Source organism: Amblyraja radiata, chromosome 22 (genome assembly GCF_010909765.2).
Source record: "Amblyraja radiata isolate CabotCenter1 chromosome 22, sAmbRad1.1.pri, whole genome shotgun sequence".
Taxonomy (NCBI): Eukaryota; Metazoa; Chordata; class Chondrichthyes; order Rajiformes; family Rajidae; genus Amblyraja; species Amblyraja radiata.
The window spans coordinates 37708756-37731496 of record NC_045977.1 but is presented as its reverse complement, the minus strand read 5'-3'; the positions used below and the strand labels follow the sequence as shown (position 1 = coordinate 37731496).

Sequence of the window (22741 nt, the reverse complement as noted above, 5' to 3'; positions counted from 1 at the left end):
CAGGCTATTTTAGACTGGGTATTGAGTAATGAGGAAGAGTTAGTTAGTCTCACCCTCTAGCTGTCTCCTCCCACCCTCCCATCCGCCCGCCCTCGGGCTCCTCCTCCTCCTCCCTTTTTCCTTCTTTCTTTCCCCACCCCCCATCAGTCTGAAGAAGGGTTTCGGCCCGAAACGTCGCCTATTTCCTTCGCTCCATAGATGCTGCTGCACCCGCTGAGTTTCCCCAGCAATTTTGTGTACCGAGGGTTAGTTAGCAGTCTTGTTGTACGTGCCCCCTTGGGCAAGAGTGACCATAATATGGTTGAATTCTTCATTAGGATGGAAAGTGACATTGTTAATTCAGAAACAATGGTTCTGAACTTAAAGAAAGGTAACTTTGAGGGTATGAGACGTGAATTGGCCAAGATTGACTGGCAATTAATTCTAAAAGGGTTGACGGTGGATATGCAATGGAAGACATTTAAAGACTGCATGGATGAACTACAAAAATTGTTCATCCCAGTTTGGCAAAAGAATAAATCAGGGAAGGTAGTGCATCCGTGGATAACAAGGGAAATCAGGGATAGTATCAAAGCGAAGGATGATGCGTACAAATTAGCCAGAAAAAGCAGCATACTGGGAGAAATTCAGAGACCAGCAGAGGAGGACAAAGGGCTTAATTAGGAAAGGAAAAATAGATTATGAAAGATAACTGGCAGGGAACATAAAAACTGACTGCAAAAGTTTTTATAGATTTGTGAAAAGAAAGAGATTAGTTAAAACAAATGTAGGTCCCTTGCAGTTAGAAACAGGTGAGTTGATCATGGGGAACAAGGATATGGCGGACCAATTGAATAACTACTTTGGTTCCGTCTTCACTAAGGAAGACATAAATAATCTGCCGGAAATAGCAGGGGACCGCGGGTCAAAGGAGTTGGAGGAATTGAGTGAAATCCAGGTTAGCCGGGAAGTGGTGTTGGGTAAATTGAATGGATTAAAGGCCGATAAATCCCCAGGGCCAGATAGGCTGCATCCAAGAGTACTTAAGGAAGTAGCTCCAGAAATAGTGGATGCATTAGTAATAATCTTTCAAAACTCTTTAGATTCTGGAGTAGTTCCTGAGGATTGGCGGGTAGCAAACGTAACCCCACTTTTTAAGAAGGGAGGGAGAGAGAAAACGGGGAATTACAGACCAGTTAGTCTAACATCGGTAGTGGGGAAACTGCTAGAGTCAGTTATTAAAGATGGGATAGCAGCACATTTGGAAAGTGGTGAAATCATTGGATAAAGTCAGCATGGATTTACAAAAGGTAAATCATGTCTGACGAATCTTATAGAATTTTTCGAGGATGTAACTAGTAGCATGGATAGGGGAGAACCAGTGGATGTGGTGTATCTGGACTTCCAGAAGGCTTTCGACAAGGTCCCACATAAGAGATTAGTATACAAACTTAAAGCACACGGCATTGGGGGTTCAGTATTGATGTGGATAGAGAACTGGCTGGCAAACAGGAAGCAAAGAGTAGGAGTAAACGGGTCCTTTTCACAATGGCAGGCAGTGACTAGTGGGGTACCGCAAGGCTCAGTGCTGGGACCCCAGCTATTTACAATATATATTAATGATCTGGATGAGGGAATTGAAGGCAATATCTCCAAGTTTGCGGATGACACTAAGCTGGGGGGCAGTGTTAGCTGTGAGGAGGATGCTAGGAGACTGCAAGGTGACTTGGATAGGCTGGGTGAGTGGGCAAATGTTTGGCAGATGCAGTATAATGTGGATAAATGTGAGGTTATCCATTTTGGTGGCAAAAACAGGAAAGCAGACTATTATCTAAATGGTGGCCGACTAGGAAAAGGGGAGATGCAGCGAGACCTGGGTGTCATGGTACACCAGTCATTGAAAGTAGGCATGCAGGTGCAGCAGGCAGTGAAGAAAGCGAATGGTATGTTAGCTTTCATAGCAAAAGGATTTGAGTATAGGAGCAGGGAGGTTCTACTGCAGTTGTACAGGGTCTTGGTGAGACCACACCTGGAGTATTGCGTACAGTTTTGGTCTCCAAATCTGAGGAAGGACATTATTGCCATAGAGGGAGTGCAGAGAAGGGGCACCAGACTGATTCCTGGGATGTCAGGACTGTCTTATGAAGAAAGACTGGATAGACTTGGTTTATACTCTCTAGAATTTAGGAAATTGAGAGGGGATCTTATAGAAACTTATAAAATTCTTAAGGGGTTGGACAGGCTAGATGCAGGAAGATTGCTCCCGATGTTGGGGAAGTCCAGGACAAGGGGTCACAGCTTAAGGATAAGGGGGAAATCCTTTAAAACCGAGATGAGAAGAACTTTTTTCACACAGAGAGTGGTGAATCTCTGGAATTCTCTGCCACAGAGGGTAGTCGACGCCAGTCCATTGGCTATATTTAAGAGGGAGTTAGATGTGGCCCTTGTGGCTAAGGGGATCAGAGGGTATGGAGAGAAGGCAGGTACGGGATACTGAGTTGGATGATCAGCCATGATCATATTGAATGGCGGTGCAGGCTCGAAGGGCCGAATGGCCTACTCCTGCACCTAATTTCTATGTTTCTATGTTATGTATGTAGTTGCAGTATATGGCGAGAGATTGCAAAACACACAATTAAGTACTTTTCTAAATGCTAGTTATCTCGCTGAAGGTTAATTGGTGACTGATAATTTACTTAGATTTTCAAACTTGGGCTTTCTTATGCTTGCTAGTTAAGGTGGACTTTTTTAAACTTGACTGCTGAGTCATTATGATTATTGCCCCCACCCCTCCCCTTTACCCGCCAACTTTTGCATTTTCCTGCATTTCCTCTTTTAGTACATTCCTGGTGCTAACAGTGCGGCAAAAAACAGTGTTAAACCATGTAGTGATGTGTACTTGGTATAGACATTCCCCATGTGTCTAAGAGCACATTTAGTTTGCATGAATGTATTTGGATATGAACCTGGACACCATATTGACTTTCAGTTCAGTATAGTTTATTGTCACATGTACAGTTTGTTGTGTGCTAACCAGTCAGCAGCAGAAAGGACATACATGATTACAATCAATCCATCTACAGTGTATGAACAGATTTAAGAGTGTGGAGCGATTGTAATGCGAGTTTGTAGATCTGCTTCTGTGGCTGTCACCTGTGTTGGTGTGTTGCAGTATGCTCAAAATGCACACGTTGGAGGAACGTTTAGGATTGCTACCTACCCTTTATTGCTGTGCAGTGACCTCTACTGGTAGTATCTCTGCAAAAATGTTGATTGAGCTGTTTGAAGGAATGAAATATAAATTTTGTGCGGTTCAGATGTTGCAGGCTGTCTAAAGGGCCTGTCCCACTATGGTGAACTAATTTGCAAGTTTAGAAGAGTTTGCGCTCGCCACAAACTCGCAGCATGGTCGACACATGGTCCTAGGAGGTCACCGTAACTCTCCTTCATGCTCGAGGGAGGTTCCCGCATACTCGCGGCCTCAGTCTGGCTTCTTAAAAGTGTCTCCCCCCCTTCTCCCCCCTTCACCCCCCCTCCCTTCTTTCTCCCCCCTCCCCGCTCTCTAAAGGACTTACCTTATACTGTGACAGCCATCTTTTACCTTCCTGTGCATCGCGAGTGTGAATCCCTGGCCCCTGCGATGTGTGGATGTGTGTGTGTGTGTGTGTGTGTGCTGACGGTCGATCCAGCTCGCGGTTTCATCGCTGACGGTCGATCCAGCTCGAGGTTTTTCAGGCGAGTGCCCTCGAGCTTCAAGGTCGAAGACAGTTGCTGAAAAGTCACGTTAGTGGGACAGGCCCTTAAAGATCATGTAATTATACTTCACCATAGGAACTGGAGATTTATTTTTCTTTGGAAGGGAGGAGGGGGGGGGGGGGGGGGGGGGGGGAGTAGAACATTGGCACAATAATGCAAGTCCAATAATTTTCTTCCATTGTCCAAGTGTATCCGGACATCAATTTATATTCTAGTAGTCTAAACAAAATGTTTTTAATGCCATATATTGTCAATTAGACTAATTAGGCCTAATTAGATAGAATGTCAGATTTGGCAAACTCTACCTAATTAGTCCAATTGACACCATGTAGCGTTGGAAGCATATTGTTTACACTGGTAAAACATAAATTGATGTCCTGGATACAATTTAAATACATTATTGAACTTGCATTTGGGGTAAATGAATTTAACAAATATATATATAAATTGGTTATCTGTAATATTTTAATGTTCAGCGAGATATATTTAAATGATCTTGTTCAATAAAGAAGTCGGAATTGTGATGCAAAAATAATATGTCTCTGCCTATTAGAGGCAAACACATATTCATGTGAGGTTAAAGCTTTGGTTTTCAATCCCGTAAAGTGTTGGAAAAGTACCATGGGTGCAGATAGAGGTGCTTCTTTTCAACAAATCGATCTTTTCCATTGATTCAATTTTCATCTGGTGATTCCAACATAGTTTAGTTTTGAGACATAGTGCGGAAACAGGCCCTTCGGCCCACAAAGTCCGCACCGACCAGCGATACCTGCATATTAACACTATCCTATACACACTAGGGGCAATTTACACTTATACCAAGCCAATTCACCTACATACCTGTACGTCTTTAGAGTGTGGGAGGAAACTGAAGACCTCGGAGAAAACCCATGCATTCTCGGGGGGAACATACAAACTCCGTACAGACAGCACTATCACACAGTCGAACCGGGGTCTCCAACGCTGCAAGCGCTGTAAGGCAGCAACTCTACCGCTGTGCCACTGTGCCTCCCACGATCTTGGCAGCTAATTTTTCAGACATGTTCTGTCCCAAAATATGATTTCAACATTTCTTCATTTTATTGCTGTGTCTTCCCATCCTCTGTGTTGGATACATTTTACCTTTTGGAATGATTTCCCTTAAGACAAGATTATATTCTCTCAAATGAGCACTGGTGCAATTGCCTCTTAATAAAGATCTTTCCTTTTTCAATATATTGAAATTAGTCATGTTTCTGTTACGTTGCATAAAGGTGGTAAAAAATGTTGCTTTATGAGCAATGTGACTGCCCTTTTCTAATGTTTCTGCTCTCTTCTTCTAGTTACACACCAGTGTTTAATGTGGTGAACAAGTTTCTACATCAGACAGAGAAGGAGAAGCCAAAAACAGCTGCCATCATGATGATCGGAGTGGCAAAAGAAATTCTTCTTCACAAACAACCTCCACAGTTGGGTTTTTATATTGTTTTCTTGGGAATTTTTGAGAAAATGAACTTGCTCTCACTTTGCTAAGGCTTGCAGACCGAGAGGTTCTGGTCTTGATTCTAGGTCTGCACTAAGTTTGTAGGTCTTGACGAATGTTATCAATAGTTATAGAGTGATACAGTGTGGAAACAGGCCCTTCGGCCCAACTTGCCCACACCGTCCCAGCTACACTAGTCGCACCTGCCTGCATTTGTTCCAGATCCATCCAAACCGGTCCTATCCATGTACCTTCGTAAACGTTGAGCTACCTCCTCTGGCAGCTTGTTCCACTTAGTCTGTTCCTTTGACTCAAATCCCTTGATTTCCTAAAAATCTGTCTCTAATGAAATCTAAACTTCAGTTCAATAAGGAAAACTTTACTTGTGTTTATCCCATTTTATTTTGCCTGCTCAATATCCCAGTAGCCCATTTCATTGTAACTGGTTATAAGCTCCATTTTCTGCTACAAATAGCATCAGACAAACTCACTCGTGTTATGCACGAAGATATTGAGTACAGTGTTTAATGTTCCTATTCTTTTGCCCAATTCATCTATTTTATTTTGACAGGGAAGTTTTCAATAAAAATGATCAGACCTCAACTCCTAGCCAGGCGGTGCCAATATTTATGCACAGGTAAGATACATATAGTCTTTGTATTTCTCCAACTGCCGTGGATTACACGGTCCCTTTTCATGTGTATTCTGTAAGAATTTGGAGATTAATCAACATCTAGCAAATTGTTAATCGCGCAAGCACGTTTATGATGTCTAACAAAAATGGAAAATACTGGAAGCACTCAGCAAGTCAGCTTCCTTGAAAGGTGGGTGGGTCTTTGACCTGAAATATTCCTTCAGTTTCTCTTTCCACAGATGCTGGCTGAGTTGCTGGGTGTTTCCAGCATTTCCTGCTTTTGTTTCTGATTTCCAGCATTCGAGTATTTTTAATTTTACATTTCGGATGTTGACCATTTTTTTCCAACATTTATTTAAATTCCTTTAACTTTATTTGGCATGCATTACTAGGAATACATGCAAGTGTATATGTTTGTAAATTGTGTGCATTTCATGGTCATAGAATCCTTCTGTAAGAGGTGGCAAAAGGTGTGGAATAGTCATAATGTCCAACCATTGAAACTAGCTTGTAGTAATATGTTTTTAAATGCATTTTTACTATTTGCTTCATCTTTCTACTTTGTAGGATTTCTTTCTAGGGTGTATTTTGCACAGTGTTTTCTTTGGTGCTTTAAATGGTTGAGTGTAAGTAAAATGTTTAGTGAATATTATAAACTGAGTCTAACCCTCACTTTCAGTCCACTTGTGTGCACTTCCCAACATCCTGTTTCGGATATCAGTTGGATTTGAGAGTTCAGCTCATGGACCCAGAGATGGAAATCAGTCTACCAGCAAACAATATAGCATGTATCTTGGAACTTACTGCAAGAAATATGAATGACACCGATCAAATCCTTCTTTGGTTGTATTGTTTATCAGTGTTAAATAGAATCAAGGTAGCACACATTACATAGTGTGTTTTATTTTTGTTTTACAGAATCACCAGTGCGTTGCAAAGAATGCTTGTATTGAATGACTTCCCTCCTTATCTGTTTAACAAGTTGAAAACCTTCTATAAATCCCTTGTACTTCCTTCACATTGCTTTATCTTTACAAATAGGTAGGTGCTTCTGCTATAAATCTGCTGTGTTAATTAGATTTAGACATGCTTTAATATTGAGCACGGTGAACAAAGGTGTTTTAAAGTGGCACTTTCTCACCAATAATCAATTTGGCAATGCCCAGTTTGAGTTCTGCCACGAGCACAGGACTCCAGACCTTATCACAGCCTTGGGCCAAATGTGGACCCAAGAACTGAACTCTAGAACTGAGTAAAGAATGACTGTCCTTCAGCACTTGTGAGTGTGGCATCAGTGCCCTGGTTAAAATGAGGTTAAAGGTTGGAGTCATTTCTCCCACAAAGGAAGATGCTTGTGATTATTGGAGGGTAAACACTGTGGAGCCAGACATCCCTGCAGGAGTTCTTCAGGGCCCAACCATCATCATTGATCTTCATTGCAGCAGAGTTGTGATGTGGGTTCATCAATGAATAATGTTCAATTCCATTTGCAACTGCTCAGCAAATGAAGTCCCAGAGAGTATTCCGGCATGGGCTGTAGACGTGTTAGACAATAACTATCTTCAACAAAAGGGCATCTGAACACCTAGTCTTGACTTTGAAAGCATTGTCAATGATAAGTCCCCATCATCAATATCCTGGGGAATTATAAAAAAACTCAAATGAACCAGCCACATAAGAGGCTGAGTATCCTTACAAAATTGGATGGCTTACCAATATTCCATTTGGTTTCCACTATCTACAACACAAGTCGTGAAGCGTGGTGCCATAACTCTTGAGAGGCTCGGCTCTGTTTTGGATAAAGAAGCCCAGTTGATTGGAATTCTACTGTCATCCCAAACATTTGTTTCCAGTGTCATTTTGTACAATGGATGCAATGTCAACCATCTGCAAAACCATCAACAGTTACTCCAAGACGCACGTTATCCTGATTTGGAAATATACAATGCTGTTCCTTTGCAGTTACTGAGCCTAAATGTTGGATACCCCTGTCTAACTGTGCTGTGAGGGTGCCTTCACCTGACGAATTATAGATCTTCAATAAATTGGCTCTCCACCAATTTCTCACGGACAACCAGGAAAGGCAATAAATTCTGGCCCTGCCAACAATGGCCAGCTCCAAAAAATAACTCTAGAAAATGTTTTTAAAGCTGTGGGAAGCTGCCATTTAAATAGGAGGGAAGAAGAAAGATATTCTCACACGTTAATGAAAACAACAAATGGATTGCCTTTGGCTTCTTCCAGTGAATGGGTGGTTCTGTGCTCGGGCAGCTCATTTCCAAACTAACTGGATTTTCCGACTATTGTGGTGAAATTTAGATAATTGAAAAGCAAACTTTAAAATGTACAAAAGATCTTTCATAAAACAGGAATTTGAGAGAAATGTATCGTTTTTTTTTTTTTAAATTAATGGAGCAAATCGTCACATCAACACCTCTACTAAAATAAAATGAATAAAACATTCTTTAACTTTTTTATTGATTGCAATTCTCCATTAGTAATCTCAATCTGACCTAATTTTATAGATTGAGACCTGTACAACACTACAAATGTTATTTTTTTTAAAGGATACAGTGCTGGAGTAATTCAGCAGGTCAGGCAGCCTCTGGAGAGCATGTTCTCCAGAGATGCTGCCTGACCTGCTGGGTTACTCCAGCACTTTGTATCTTTCTGTGTAAACCAGCATCTGCATGTCCTAGTTTCAAAAATGTTATATTGCTGTTTTGATTATTCTATATTTCAAACTAAGTTATATAACCAGCTTTTTGATATTAAGCCTGGTATAAAAACAATTGGTCATTTATCTGCCTTGAATATCGTTACAGTCTTAATGTACTATCATGGGAGGATCCATTCCTGACTTCTATTCTCAGGGGTCAAAATATCACTGGGCAACGACAAAAGAAAGGCAGAAAAGAGACGTTTTGGGAGGACTTCCCTGTTGTGCACGCACGGGTGGAAAGGATGGAAGCAAGAGAAGAGTAGGTTTCTTTCAGTTCAAATCCAGGTGACAGCACTCGATGGCAAAGTGTGTGGTTTCTTGTAACTGATGGGGGTTTTTTTTTCTTGTGAGTGTAGCCAGATTCTTTTGTATTCGACTTGAGAATGATTTGTGAACTCTACAAGGCCTGGTTGTATTGGTCTTTAATGCTTGAGCAAGGGTGCTGGCTAATGGCTGTGTGCAGGTGCTCACATCCAACCTTTTCAACTACAGGTCCCCCACTGATTTCACCACGCAACTGGTGGTCCGGCACCTTTTAATCCAGACAAAATTGCGAGAGCGCACTTGAAATCCCCTCCCGGAAGTCCCCCTGACAGTGTGGTTGCCTAGGCCAGGTGAGGCAGCTGATCTCCACCTCAAGGTTGCCATGCCTATAGGTGGGTCAAATTTGCCCCCCTGCAGCCAGGGCTCTGCATCTCCGGCCCGGTTGGAGGCGACAGATCAGTCGCATAGCCGACTTTACGAGCCTAGGCGGACTGTTCCGATACCGTTGGACTCCTCTTGGAGGCCGTGACCTCTGTTGGTTTTGCCAAACTGTTAATCCAGACAGGAAGGCAGACACAAAAAGCTGGAGTAACCACGGGACAGGCAGCATCTCTGGAGAGAAGGAATGGGTGACGTTTCGGGTCAAGACCCTTCTTCAGATTGTACTTCCAGAAAAGCTCTGGAACCAATGGTTTCAGAAAATCAGTGGTGGACCTGTATATATTGAAAAGTAGTTGGAGAGTAAGTGGAAAACAAATGTTGCTCAGGAGTCCAATGCAAAGTGCAACCAAACACGTAGTTCAAGTATCCTGAATTAAGGGTTTGACGAAGTGTTACGACCCAATATCCATGTTCTTCAGAGATGTGGTCTAACTCACGGTGTTACTCCAGTACTTTGGCTTTTCCTGAACTAAGCATTTGGTTGCACTTCGCACCTGACCTCTCAGCTTTCCCTCGTATGATGTAAGCAGTGTGGCCTCAGCTGATTTGAGGGGGGGGGGGGGGGTTCACTGATCTTGATTTTAAAACTTTCTTCGCAAGTGCTTCATTTTTCTTTATTTCAATTTTATTACTTTGTGGAAGCTTGAGGTATTTAAAAAAAGATCTATTACCTTTATCCCTGCTCACTTTTCATCAAGAATTCCACACAAGATGGAGTGGGTCACGTGGTACTAATAAACGTGGGGGCTAGGTGGCAAAAAACTTTTTTAAACTTTATTTTTAAAATAATTCTAGTCATTTACATTTATTTGAACTGTTTTTAAATGTTTCTTTAAAAAAGGTCTTACAGGGAAGAATGCCTTTAAGGAGAAAGGGTGGGGGAGGGGGGGGGGAATGTTATCCTGGGAGTTCTAACAGATTCTATCCATTATGCGTCTAATGCAGGGGTTCCCAACATTTTTCGTCCCATTTACCCCCGGCAACTTTAATAGATATACCAGAACCAAACAGTGAAAAACAATATGTACAATACAATACAATGAACTTTATTTTTCCGTTACGAACTTTGGTTTCTGCAGCTATACAACAAAAATAAACAATTTTACAAGACACACAACCAACTCAATTCACACAGACATCCATCACAGTGAATCTCCTCCTCACTGTGATGAAAGGCAAAGTCTTGTCTCTCCCCTACTCTCCATCCTCTCCCAATGTTAAAGCCCTCGGCGGGCGAAGCCAATCCTGCGGCCGTTAAAGCCGAGCCGGGCTATGTCAGGCCCCGCTCCGGGTCGTTTTCAGCCCCGCAACTCGGGCGGGAGAAGCTGCCGCCGCGGGAGTTCCAGAAAGCGGTCTCCCACCAGAGACCCGCGAGCTCCCGATGTCACCGTCCACAGGCCTGCAGCTGGAGCCTCCAAAGCTCGGTCTCAGCCGCGCGCCACCACAGCTCCCCATGCTCCGAGGCCGGCCAGCCCCACGTACAAATCCACAATCAACAAATTTACCCTGGGTGTAAAATTACCCCAGGTTGGGAACCCTTGGTCTTATGCAATGAAGTTGGCAAACAAATATTTTATGTTTTTCTGGAAATAAAAGTTTGGGTAAGGCTGAAGTAAAATGAATAATTGCGCAACTTCAGAGTTGTTTGCTCGGTAATCATTCAATTGGATGCTGCAAGATGTCTTCTCGGCTGGACATGTTACAGAGGATTTCCTCGAGACATGTTTGCAATGATTTATGTACTTGGTGTAACAAATGCAAACCTGACACCTAACTAGTTTCAATATTTACCTTTCAGGTACAGAGAGTTGGTTCGATACCTACGAGTGATAAAATGCAATGATACATTAAAGTTAGTATGCACTTTTTCTCAATCTGCACATCAATGGTTTAACAGTGCTCCATTTTTTTCTCTTTAAAACTACACGACTGTCAGTGTTTTATTTTCATTTAAAGCATCTTAAAGTAATGCATGTGACGAGCTGCTTTTTCCTCTTTTGATTAGGTTACGAGCTCTGCGGGACAAAGTTCCCTTCTACTTCTGCAAGTATGGAGATTTTAATTCGGCTGCGCAGTCATTTCATCTAAGTACCAGCCTTACGTGCTGCATTGCGTGCCGTTTAACACCTTACCAGTACATGGTGTACTTAAAAATTCTCAGGACCGGAACTGCACCTGCTACTTGTGAACTTTCAGACAGTGGGCAATGGGTGCATGTGGAAGGTTAGTGTCTAATCTCTATCTCCTAATCAGGAGACCTTGCACTGTGATACACTTTTTAAATGTGTATAAATTGCTTTGTTCATTGCATGGCAATTTCATTTTCACATTTTCTGTTTATAGGTGGTAAATTGTTGAAGAGCTGTATACTGTTAAAATGTTCACTCAGGATCTTATTTGTCAATGCCGTTCTCTACAGAGATGTAAGTACTGTGAGACCTATTGTACATCCTGAATAGCATTTTAATAATTTATTTATTTCACATTTGTTTACATCCAAGTATTACTTCAGCTTCCAGTGATTCGTATCACAATTGTAAATCTTTAGACTTTTGCAGACTTTTGAGATCCAGCGCGGAAATAGGCCCTTCGGTCCACCGAGTCCGCTCCGACCAGCGATCACCCCGAACAATAGCGCTATCCTACACACTAGGACCAATTTACCATTTCCCCCCAAAACCAATTAGCCGACGAATCTGTGCGTCTTTAGAGTGTAGGAGGAAATCGGTGCACCCGGAGAAAACCCACATGGTCACAGGGAGAATGGACAAAATCTGTACAGACAGCACCCGTAGTTGGGATTGAACCCGGGTCTCTGGTGCTGTGGGGCAGCAACTCTACCACTGCGCCACCGTGCTTCCCCCTTCGGTGTGAGGACAGTATTGTACATCAGTTATGAAGGACAGAATCTATTCTGGTTTGTACTGATGAACATTTCCCGGGGAAGGGGGGATATTCAGATTTGTAGACATTATCCTTAGCAGGGAAAAACAAAAGTATATGAATACTTAAATGCAAGATTCCATGCATTTTTGTCCTTTGTTAAATTTTATTTTCTGTTCAATATTGTTAGTCCCAGCCCTCATACAAGATTAAGATATTAGTTACAATGTTTTCTGCATCAGAGAGTTATTGTTGCAATTTGGCATAAAATATCTTCACTGGAAGAGGGGGAAGTCTCCAGTTCTGGTAATTGCGGTATGCCCAGTATTATTGTGCATGGGCATTGTGAAGATATGAATGCTGATTGCTACCTATTTCTATATTAATGTCCATTCATGTTTTTTTTAATTGGTTCCTGTTGAAACAAAAGTGGTTTCTATCTTCTCCCCATTCCCTGCCCCAGCTAACCAGAGAACATCTGTTCCTTTTCTGGAAATTTAGTGGGGGTGAATGAGAATACTCTGAGAACTTGCAGAGACTCAATGGGTTGAATGGCCTTCTAAGAACATTCTTGTGAGAAAATGTCTAACTATTTAAATAACTAGGCAGAATAGATTTTTTTTTAAAGTGCTGGAGTAACTCAGCAGGTATGGCAGCATCTCTAGAGATCAGAAGGAAGAAGGGTCTCAACCCGAAACATCACCTATCCATGTTGTCCAGCGATGCTGCCTGACCTGCTGAGTCATCTGCCATCCACAAGCATAAGTTTTGTCACAGAGAACCTACAAAGCTATAATGTGTCTATAGATTCATAGGGTCATACAACACTGAACATCCCCTTACCCATACTGGCTAAGGTTCCCCAACTATTCTCATCTTATTTGCCGGCCTATATCCTCTTAAGTTTTCCCTTTCCATGTGTAGCGTTATTTATTCTACATATATATATATATATATTTTTTAAATGTATGTGTGTGTATATGTGTGTTTATTTATATATATATATGTGTGTGTGTGTGTGTGTGTGTGTGTGTGTGTGTATGTATATATATATGTGTGTGTGTGTATGTATATATGTGTGTATATATATGTGTGTGTGTGTGTATATATATATATATGTGTGTGTGTGTGTGTATTCTATTCTAGTTTTGGGCAGGCTAAAATATGTTTTGAATGCTGCGGTTTGTAAAACTAACCTTCACACATGAGCAAGTGGGGTGTGAACTTTGAGCAGGCTGAGAGATTTTATAATGACATGTGGTCAATGTCTCTGCTTCTTTCAGGTTCACTGCTGGAGCCGACTGATTCAAATTCACTGCAATTATTTTTCAATGGAAGCTGATGTACTACAAGTGCCCCCAGCTGGATTTGTGAAAGTAAATTTAAACCCAGTAACCAAACTACAGTAAAGTGATAATGTTTTAATCACAGGTTATCTGTGCATTGGTTATTTGTTGGAGCTAGTACTGTGCAAACTGCTAACACATTAACTACTTTGTAAACAGCGATTTGTAAAGTTGTGTATCTTTGATTGTTAAATGCCTTGAGACATCCTAAGATTGTGAAAGATGCTTTATAATTGAAAACCTTTTGTTTTTTTCATAATAATATTAATAATGGGAGGATACAGGTTTAATGCAGCAGAATGGGATTGGCCTAGATGGCACAAATGAGGTGAATCAGTATAATTCTATTTTATTTGCGTAAATGCAAAAGGTGCAAAGTGTAAATCCACCACTAATATTTATCACTGAAAAATACTTGAGTTCTGCTAATGTAAACGTCTTGTGTTGACTTCAATAACATTTTGTCTGAGATTTCGCATTGAGCTTTTTTAAAAAAAAAAAAAAACCATCCCTTTCACAAATAATCATATCAAAACTTTCTTCTCAGAACACTGCTATCCTTGCTGCATCAGTTCTTGAAGATCTGAGAAGTGGAATAGTCGGCTTGCCTAAACCATTTTCCTCAGTGGTAGGTGAAGGGGCCATTTTTCTAAATAACCTTAGAGAATTGTATTGATTACAATTATATAACTATCAAGAGAGAGTTAGATTTAGCCCTTGGGGCTAACGGATTCAAGGGATATGGGGAAAACCCAGGGTACTGATTTTGGATGATCAGCAAAGATCATATTGAAAGATGGTGCTGACTCAAAGGGCCGAATGGCCTACTCCACCTAGTTTCTATGTATAGAATTGTATTGTCGATTCTGAGATATGGGATGCCTCAATTTTATTAAGTGAGAATATTCTTGGTAATTAAGATTATTTGGGGTGCAGCCATGAAGAGTTAGTAATATCACTGTACCCAGATACATGTGACAATAAAGTATTATTGATTTTTGGTATCATAGCAAAACACTAAAGTTCTGGAGTAACTCAGCAGGTCGGGCAACATCTCTGGATGTCATGGATTGGTGTCGGGTTGGGTCTTGACGTGAAACTCCAGCTGTCCATGACCTTCAGTGAATGTGCCTAACCCGCTGAGTTCCTCCAGCACTTTGTGTTTTGCTCAAGTTTCCAACATATTGGGCTCCATAATTGGGAAAATATATCCCAAAGGCAGATACATTTAAACATATCATCCAATAATAGCTGCAGACAATCATTTGAGGGTTTTTTTCTGTTAGGCAAAATTGAACTTGTAAGATAACTTTTAAACTTGGTGTGCAAGTTTGCCAGGCATAAAGTTGAATTATTCTGAAAATGAGAGCATGTATATTAAACTTCAGTAGTAAGTGGACAAGTACTACAAAAGAGCAAAGAGGTCCTTCTGCAGTTGTACAGAACCCTAGGGAGACCACACCTGGAGTATTGTGTGCAGTTTTGGTCCCCTAATTTGAGGAAAGACATTCTTGCTATTGAGGGAGTGCAGCGTAGGTTTACAAGGTTAATTCCCGGGATGGCGGGACTGTCATATGCTGAGAGAATGGAGCAGCTGGGCTTGTACACGCTGGAGTTTAGAAGGATGAGAGGGAATCTCATTGAAACATATAAGATTGTTAAGGGTTTGGACACGCTAGAGGCAGGAAACATGTTCCCGATGTTGGGGGAGTCCAGAACCAGGGGCCACGGTTTAAGAATAAGGAGTAAGCCATTTAGAACAGAGATGAGGAAACACTTTTTGGCTCGTAGGGCCAAATGGCCTACTCCTGCACCTATTGTCTATTGTCTAAAAGCATAGGTCAAGCAGGTATAAAACGTGAAGGTCCTGTATTTGTTTTGACAATCTCGTGCAGATTGGGATGACAACTGCTAATGAGTGATGTTTCTATTTCCAGCTTCATCGGGAGGCTACGTTGATTCTGGTGACAATGGCTGCTGCTCAGATGTTGCATAAGAAGATCTCCATGATGAAATTAGTTCTGCCATTAATTGTAGCTTATGGGGTAAGAACAGTTTGATTATTGTAAAGAGTAATTTATTTATTTAGTTTAGTTCAGAGATGCAGCGCGGAAACAGGCCTTTTGGCCCACCGAGACCATGCCAACCAGCGATCACCTTGCACACTACTAACACTATCCTACGCACTAGGGACAATTTACAATTTTTACCAAAGCCAGTTAACCTGCAAATCTATACGTCATCGCAATATGGGAGGAAACCTGCGCAGGTCACAGGGGAGAACATACAAACTCTATACAGACAGCACCTGTAGTCAGGATTGAAACCTGGTCTCTGGTGCTGTAAGGCAGCAACTCTACCGCTGCGCCACCATGCTGCCCACTAATTCTCTTGAAATGGTCTTCCCTTTTCCGATGGCATTTGATAGACGTACCATATGGAACGAGTTGATGGTCCACAGCTATTGCATTCTTTTCCTCTACTATTGAATTTGTTATCGTTGTTTCACAAAACCATTTTGTGCGCCTTCTTGTAATTCAGTGCGTTTCCTCTACGTGTAGAAAAACACGTCATGTTGACAATGTTTTGTTTTTTTTACCTTTATGATTTTCAATTGTGTTTTCTGTAATCGCATTAGGTAAAGGCTCGACTACTCTCTTACTGCAGTATACTATTATCATTTCTGCACCACTGCTTATTTTTGTGATACTTTTACTCTTCCCTCCTGTTCTTAAAAAGTGTTGATCTCAGCTGAAGTGCAATTCCACACTTTTCTGGGTCTCCAATCCCAATTACAGACTGAGAACTAAGATTTGGGAAAGATAAATGATCAGTATGACTTTTTCAAAAAAAAAGTTAAAGTTTTGGGAAATGAATAAATATGTGACAGGGTTTTATTGACAACTTTTGAAATTGGGCTTTAAGAATGTTGCTGATTCAGATTATCACTCTCAAAGAATGAATAATAATGAATAAGTTTATTGGCCAAGTATTCACATACAAGGAATTTGCCTTGGTGCTCCGCCCGCAAGTGACAACATGACATACAGTGACAGACTTTAATAGATTGTGGAGGAACTATTCCCTCCCTACCTCCAGATTCAGCAGCAGTTTCTTCCCAACTGTTATCAGGCAACTAAACTGTCCTCTCACCAGCTAGAGTGCGGTCCTGACCTCCCATATCCTTTACTGGAAAACCTCGAACCATCTTTTATCGGACTTTATCTTGCAGTAAATGTTTTACCCTTTATTCTTTATCTGTAAACTGGACAGCATTAATTGTAATCATGTGTAGTCTTTTTGCTCACTCGACAGCAGGCAACATAAAGCTTTTCACTGTACCTCGATACGTGACAATAATAAAGTATGGTAAAATCTAGCTGTCACTGTTCCACTAGCCTGGAATATGTGGGCCTAACAGCTTAGCAAAATGTGGAGGAAGGAACTGCAAATGTTGGTTTACACCGAAGATAGACACAAAATACTGGAGTAACTCAGTGGGTCAGGCAGCATCTCTGGAGATAAGGAATAGATGGGGGCTTGGGTCGAGATCCTTCTTCAGACTGAGAGTCTGGAGAGAGGGAAACTAGAGGTGTGAAAAGGTACAGGACAAATCGGAACCGGCAAGGATGACCGGAAAGGCGGAGCCCACAAGGGTCCATTGTTGGCTGTGGAAGAGGTGATAACGCAGGGATACCAACAGTGAAACTAGCAGGATGACCAGGGTGGGATGGGACTCCCGGGGAGCGAGTGGATACCGCTGGGTTTTAAGCAGCTCAAGCACTCAGCCAAATGTTTGGCATGATCACACATTCTGCATGCTTTTTTAAACTCTAGGGTGACCATGGCCATGGTGACTGCATGCTGAGCGAACATCATACAGCGTGGAAACAGGCCTTTCAACCCAACTTGCCCACATCGACCAACTTGCCCCATCGACACTAGTCACACCTGCCTGCATTTGGCCCATATCCCTCCAAACCTGTCCAATCCATGTACCTGTCTAATTGTTTCTTAAATGTTGCAATGACCCCTGCCTTGACTACCTCCTCTGGCAGATCGTTCCACACGCCCACCACCCTTTCTGTGAAAGAGTTAACCCGCGGATTCCCATTAAATCTTTCCCCCTTCAACGTAAACCTATGACCTCTAGTCCTCAATTTCCCCTGCTCTGTGCAAGAGACTCTGTGTGCCTACCCGATCTATTCCCCTCATGATTTTATACTCTATAAGATCACCCCTCATCCTCCTGCGCTCCAAGGAATAGAGACCTAGCCTGCTCAACCTCTCCCTGTAGCTCAGACCCTCAAGTCCTGGGCAGGTTAATGGAGAATACATGTCACTCGGCAGAAGTGTCTACCACACCATTCATCCCTTTGACGATTATTGGGTATTGACAGATTGGGCTCTGGCATAACTGAGAATTGAGCAGCTCATGTAGACTAATAGTGATAGGAGCAGACTTGGGCCATTCGGCCCATCAAGTCTACTCCGCCATTCAATCATGGCTTATCTATCTAGCTATCCTTCCTAACTCCATTCTCCTGCCTTCAGACCTCAGACACCCGCACTAATCAAGAATCTATCTCTGGCGTAAAAATAGGTGGCCCCCTGACTAGTCTGAATAAGGGTGTCGACCCGAATCGTCGCCCATTCCTTCTCTCCAGAGATGCTGCCTGTCCCGCTGAGTTACTCCAGCCTTTTGTGTCTAAGTCATATTCTGATTTGATTTGCTTTGTGATATTTTCAGAAGAATTTCTGGGCTCTGAAGCTCCTATTTGACAGCCTGAGCACGAAAGAGGAAATCCTGCACAATTTCTGCGCCATTCTGAGCAACAACATTTATATACATAGAAGCATGATGATTGATGTGTAAGTACTAATTTGCCACCACCAACAGCAGCAGTCGATCAGGAGTTTTGACAGCTCAACCACTTGCATAGATGCTGGCGTTGAACTGAATTGTTGAATACTGTTTTGCTCGATTAGTGAGGCACTTCTGCATATGTGCTTGTATATTTCGGGCATTTAAGAGGTAATTTCCAATATACTTATTACTGAATCGCTTTAAGTATTTGAATAAAATTATTTTGAATGTGATTCATTGCATGTTTTTTGTGCTTGTGGCAAGGTTATCTTATAGAAAACATTTGTATCCCATAAGCTTTTGGAGCGATACATCGTGGAAACAGGCCCTTTAGCCCAACTTGCCCACACCGGCCAACATGTCCCAGCTACACTCGTCCCACCTGCCTGCGTTTGGTCCATATCCCTCCAAACCTGTCCTATCCATGTGCCTGTCTCACTGCTTCTTAAACGTTGGGATAGTCCCAGCCACAACTCTGGGACTATCCTCTGGCAGCTTGTTCCATACACCCGCCACCCTTTGTATGGAAAAAGTTACCTCACAGATTCCTATTAAATCTTTTCCCCTTCACCCTATACTTATGTCCACTGTTCCTCGATTCACCTTCCCTGGGCAAGAGACCCGATCTATTCCTCTCATGATTTTATACACCTCTTTAAGATCACCCCTCATCCTCCTGCGCTCCAGGGAATAGAGTCCCAGCCTGCTCAACCTCTCCCTGTAGCTCAGTATCTTGTATCTTTGTATCCTATAACTCTGACCTTGAGGACCATTGTTGAACCTTTCTCCCATCAGAATGTCACTGTCATTGTGGCTACTGAGAGTTTCATTTGCAATCGCATGCAAAGCATTGATTATTCAATGACAATCTGGAAGGCAAATTAAGCTCTATTTGGCTGAAATATTTATCTTGCCACTAATGCCATAGTAAAATAAATGTATACCAGCATTAGCAATTCTATTTCCTGCAGAGCCCCCTTAGAAGATAATACTCAAAACTCAATTCTAGTCCTTTGTGAGACGTTATTATTTCTCCTTTAAAACATCCCACTGCCTCCAGTGGTAGACGGTGGTATTGTCAAGATCACCTTTTCATGATTATTGCTAAAATTCTAATCTGAAATGTACAACTGTTTTTTAATGTGTGTTTCTTTTAACTTTTAGGGTTAAGTGTCACGATGCCAACTATGTCTCTGACCTTGTGACTCTCTTTCTGTCTTTTGAACAAACTACCGTTCAATCCTTGAGCATTCCTGTTCTCAACGTTCTTGTGGAGGAGTGGCATGAGTGAGTATTTATTTTGTCTATAAGACTCGCATCGTATATTTCACCTAATATCAGACATCTGAAAGTATTTGTGATGAAAGGAACTGCAGATGCCGGTTTACACCGAAGACGGACACAAAATGCTGGAGTAACTGAGCGGGTCAGGCAGCATCTCTGGAGAGAAGGGCGTTTCTATAGTGTGACATTTCACCCATTCCTTGGTACAGTGGAATTTGTTAGTCTCCAAGTTGGTGAATGGTTGAGAATATTTTTGCCATTTGCAGTATACACAAGGTGTGCGCTGATGGGTTTTCCTGTGCACCCCCCATTTTAGTGTTGTCTTGGTGCTATTTCTTTTCCAAAATGTTTCAATTCTGATAAGCAGATTCCTTTGTGACACCATAACTGGAATGTTTTTTTTACCAGACATTCAAGTGCATTGATCTTTTTTTAAACTTGTGGGTTTTAACCCAGTTTTGGGGACTGTCTACCCTTCTTCCCCCCCCCCCCCCCCCCTCGAGAGCTTGTCTGCCGTGACAGGTTGTTTGACCCGAGATACCATTATTCTAGGAGGGATATTGTTATTGGTGTCTAAGATACTAAATCTTACACTTCCACCAGTTTGCATCACATTTTTTTTATATAGTCTAAATTGTGACTCTATTTTTCACAGATTCAAAACTAAGGAACATCTATGGATACAATCTCTTCATAATTTCCTACAGACTAAGGTATGGATTTGATTTAAACTTGTCATGTCAAATAAGGAAAAATACATCATAGTTCCTTTGGCATTAGTTCGGCAACAGATAATGTTCAGGTTTTGTTTATTAATGTCACATAAGGTCATGTGATAGGAGCAGAATTAGACCATTCGGCCCATCAAGTCTACTCCGCCATTAAATCATGGCTGATCTATCTCCCCCTCCTAACTCCATTCTTCTGCCTTCTCCCCATAACCCCTGATCAAGAATCTATCTATGTCTACTGTACAAATATCCTCCACAGTCTCCACTTGGCCTCCACAGTCTTCCGTGGCAATGAATTCCATAGATTCACGATCCTTTATCTAAAGAAATTCCTCCTCGTCTCCTTCCTAAAGGAACGTTCTTTAATTCTGAGGCTATGACCTCTGGCTGTGGTCTCTCTCACTAGTACAATAGATAGAGCAAAGGGGAAGATACAGAAGGCAGAATATAGTTCTCAGCATTGTAGTGCATCAGTTACTTAGACAAGATCTAATGTCCTCAGTTGGGTAGAGATGAGTTGAGTATGTGGAAGGAAGTCTGATAACAGAGGGGAAGAAGCGGTCTCTGCGTCTGGTGGTGCACGCCTTCAAACTTCTGTACCTTCTCCCAGACGGGAGCAGGAAGAAGGAGGAATAACCAGGGTGAGAAGTAAAGTGTATCTAATTGTATTTGTGTTGTCGGAGAGGGGAATTCCTGGCTTAGTTTGACTGTACGACAGCTCTGCGTCACTTTGACAGTCGGCTGCTTCATTTATCATGTATTTTATTTCCCGCTTTTCAGGTTGTTCCAGCCATGGAAATGGTCAACACTGCACAGTTTACTGAATTACGGAATAAACTAAATCGGATACTTTAAAGCCAAGGTTGATACATCCTAGAAACCATCCACAAGCCATGAACGGTGGATTGCCATGGCAATGGACCTTGTTACACTATGACTGCGAAGGTTGCTCCCGAAACGTATTGCAATGACTTTAAAATTTAATCCGTATTTTCATACAAACCAAGGAAACGAGGCACAAATAGAAAGCCTGCAGCTTTGAAAAATTTTGTTACCTTTTGATATTTTTCCAGGTTTATAAAATAGTCGGTGAAGATATTTGCGTTTTATTACGAAACTGTTTAAAATATTGGCTCCGAGGATTTCTATAAGTAAAGCTAATTTATCCTGATTTTGTTGTTACCATTTTTAATGATATTGTGCTCCAATTGTCAGGGATATTTGGGGAGGGAGTGGAGGGAAATAAATCGAGCAAGAAGTGGTTGTGGAGAAGGGATGGCGGGAGGGAGCAGAGTAGCCTTATAAATATTTATTTATTTTCACTTTCTTAGTGAATGTTCACGAAAGGTATAGTGCGAGCATACTTGTTTTTCGGTATTGACTCGTGCTCCTTAAACAAAGAATAAAGCAAAATGCCATTCTTAAAATGGAAATACCTGGGAGGTTAACAAAGGCCACCTTTCCGCCTTGAGTTATTTTGATGGTTCTTGTTTATCATTATTGTAGACAGTGGTCGGACAGAAACATAGACAGTTTAAGAAGGGGTTAAATTGCTCACAAAGTCTTTGTCAAGAAAAGAAAAGTGGGAGATAATGTAGGCCCTCAACTTTTTACCAGGGATGGCCTGATGAAGAAAAATCAAACGCCTCAATCTCTGCCTAAGGTTCAATAATTCAAAATCAACATGCAAGTGTCATCCAGCGAATGACCAATAATTCTACATGGAAAAGTGGAAGTGCCCAACAGAATTCATCTTCCCCCCCCCCTCCCATTTTAAATAACATTTAACAAACTCCTTCGACCAAAAAGATTGTTAAATGTTCCTGGTTTATACAGCCCTGTGTTTGAAAGAGTGAGTCAAAATTTGTTCCCAATGTGGTAATTTTTTTTAAAAAACATGTTGGGTGTGGTTAATGTTATTAGCACAGTCGTCACCACTAAGTCAAGATTATGGTTTGAAGTCCCGCAACAGACTCTTCAGCATAGAAACTAAACCAATCTGTCAATAGAGTACTGAGAAAGTGTTGCCTGATAGATAACTAACAAGGACACGCTCCACACATGGGTGAACATCAAGTTACTGTTGTGGGATCGTTTGGGGGAAATGGAGAGGGTTTTCACCTGTGACTGGTCAAAATTTATCCCTTTAACAATATCGCCAAACCAGATTATGTGCTTATTGTATCATTGATGTTCGTGGGAACCCGTGCTTCCCAAAATGGCTCCCGTATTTCCTCCATTACAGCTCGGGTTACATGAAAAAAATCATATTTCATTGAGTGTAGACACAAGGAACCACAGATGCTGGAATCTTGTGCAAAGTGCCGGAGTAACTCCGCGGGTCTGGCAGCATCTGTGGAATGAATGGACAG

General features: G+C 41.7%; 1 protein-coding gene across 4 annotated transcripts in view; it reads left to right on the top strand.

The window, feature by feature from the left end:
- The window catches only part of LOC116985951, a 42356-nt gene extending 20102 nt beyond the window's left edge, over positions 1-22254 (top strand). For 3 of the 4 annotated variants that reach the window (XM_033041084.1, XM_033041083.1, XM_033041085.1), the window contains exons 7-20: positions 5058-5183; positions 5769-5834; positions 6750-6872; positions 8657-8812; positions 11057-11110; positions 11264-11481; positions 11602-11681; positions 13425-13517; positions 14035-14115; positions 15425-15532; positions 18238-18359; positions 19519-19641; positions 20294-20351; positions 21150-22254. In XM_033041084.1, coding sequence (XP_032896975.1) covers positions 5058-5183; positions 5769-5834; positions 6750-6872; positions 8657-8812; positions 11057-11110; positions 11264-11481; positions 11602-11681; positions 13425-13517; positions 14035-14115; positions 15425-15532; positions 18238-18359; positions 19519-19641; positions 20294-20351; positions 21150-21224 — 1483 coding nt within the window. In that variant the 3' untranslated portion in view covers positions 21225-22254. The remainder of the gene's footprint in view (positions 1-5057; positions 5184-5768; positions 5835-6749; positions 6873-8656; positions 8813-11056; positions 11111-11263; positions 11482-11601; positions 11682-13424; positions 13518-14034; positions 14116-15424; positions 15533-18237; positions 18360-19518; positions 19642-20293; positions 20352-21149) is intronic. The other variant, XM_033041086.1, reaches the window with a different exon arrangement.
- The last annotated feature ends 487 nt before the right edge of the window (positions 22255-22741 follow it).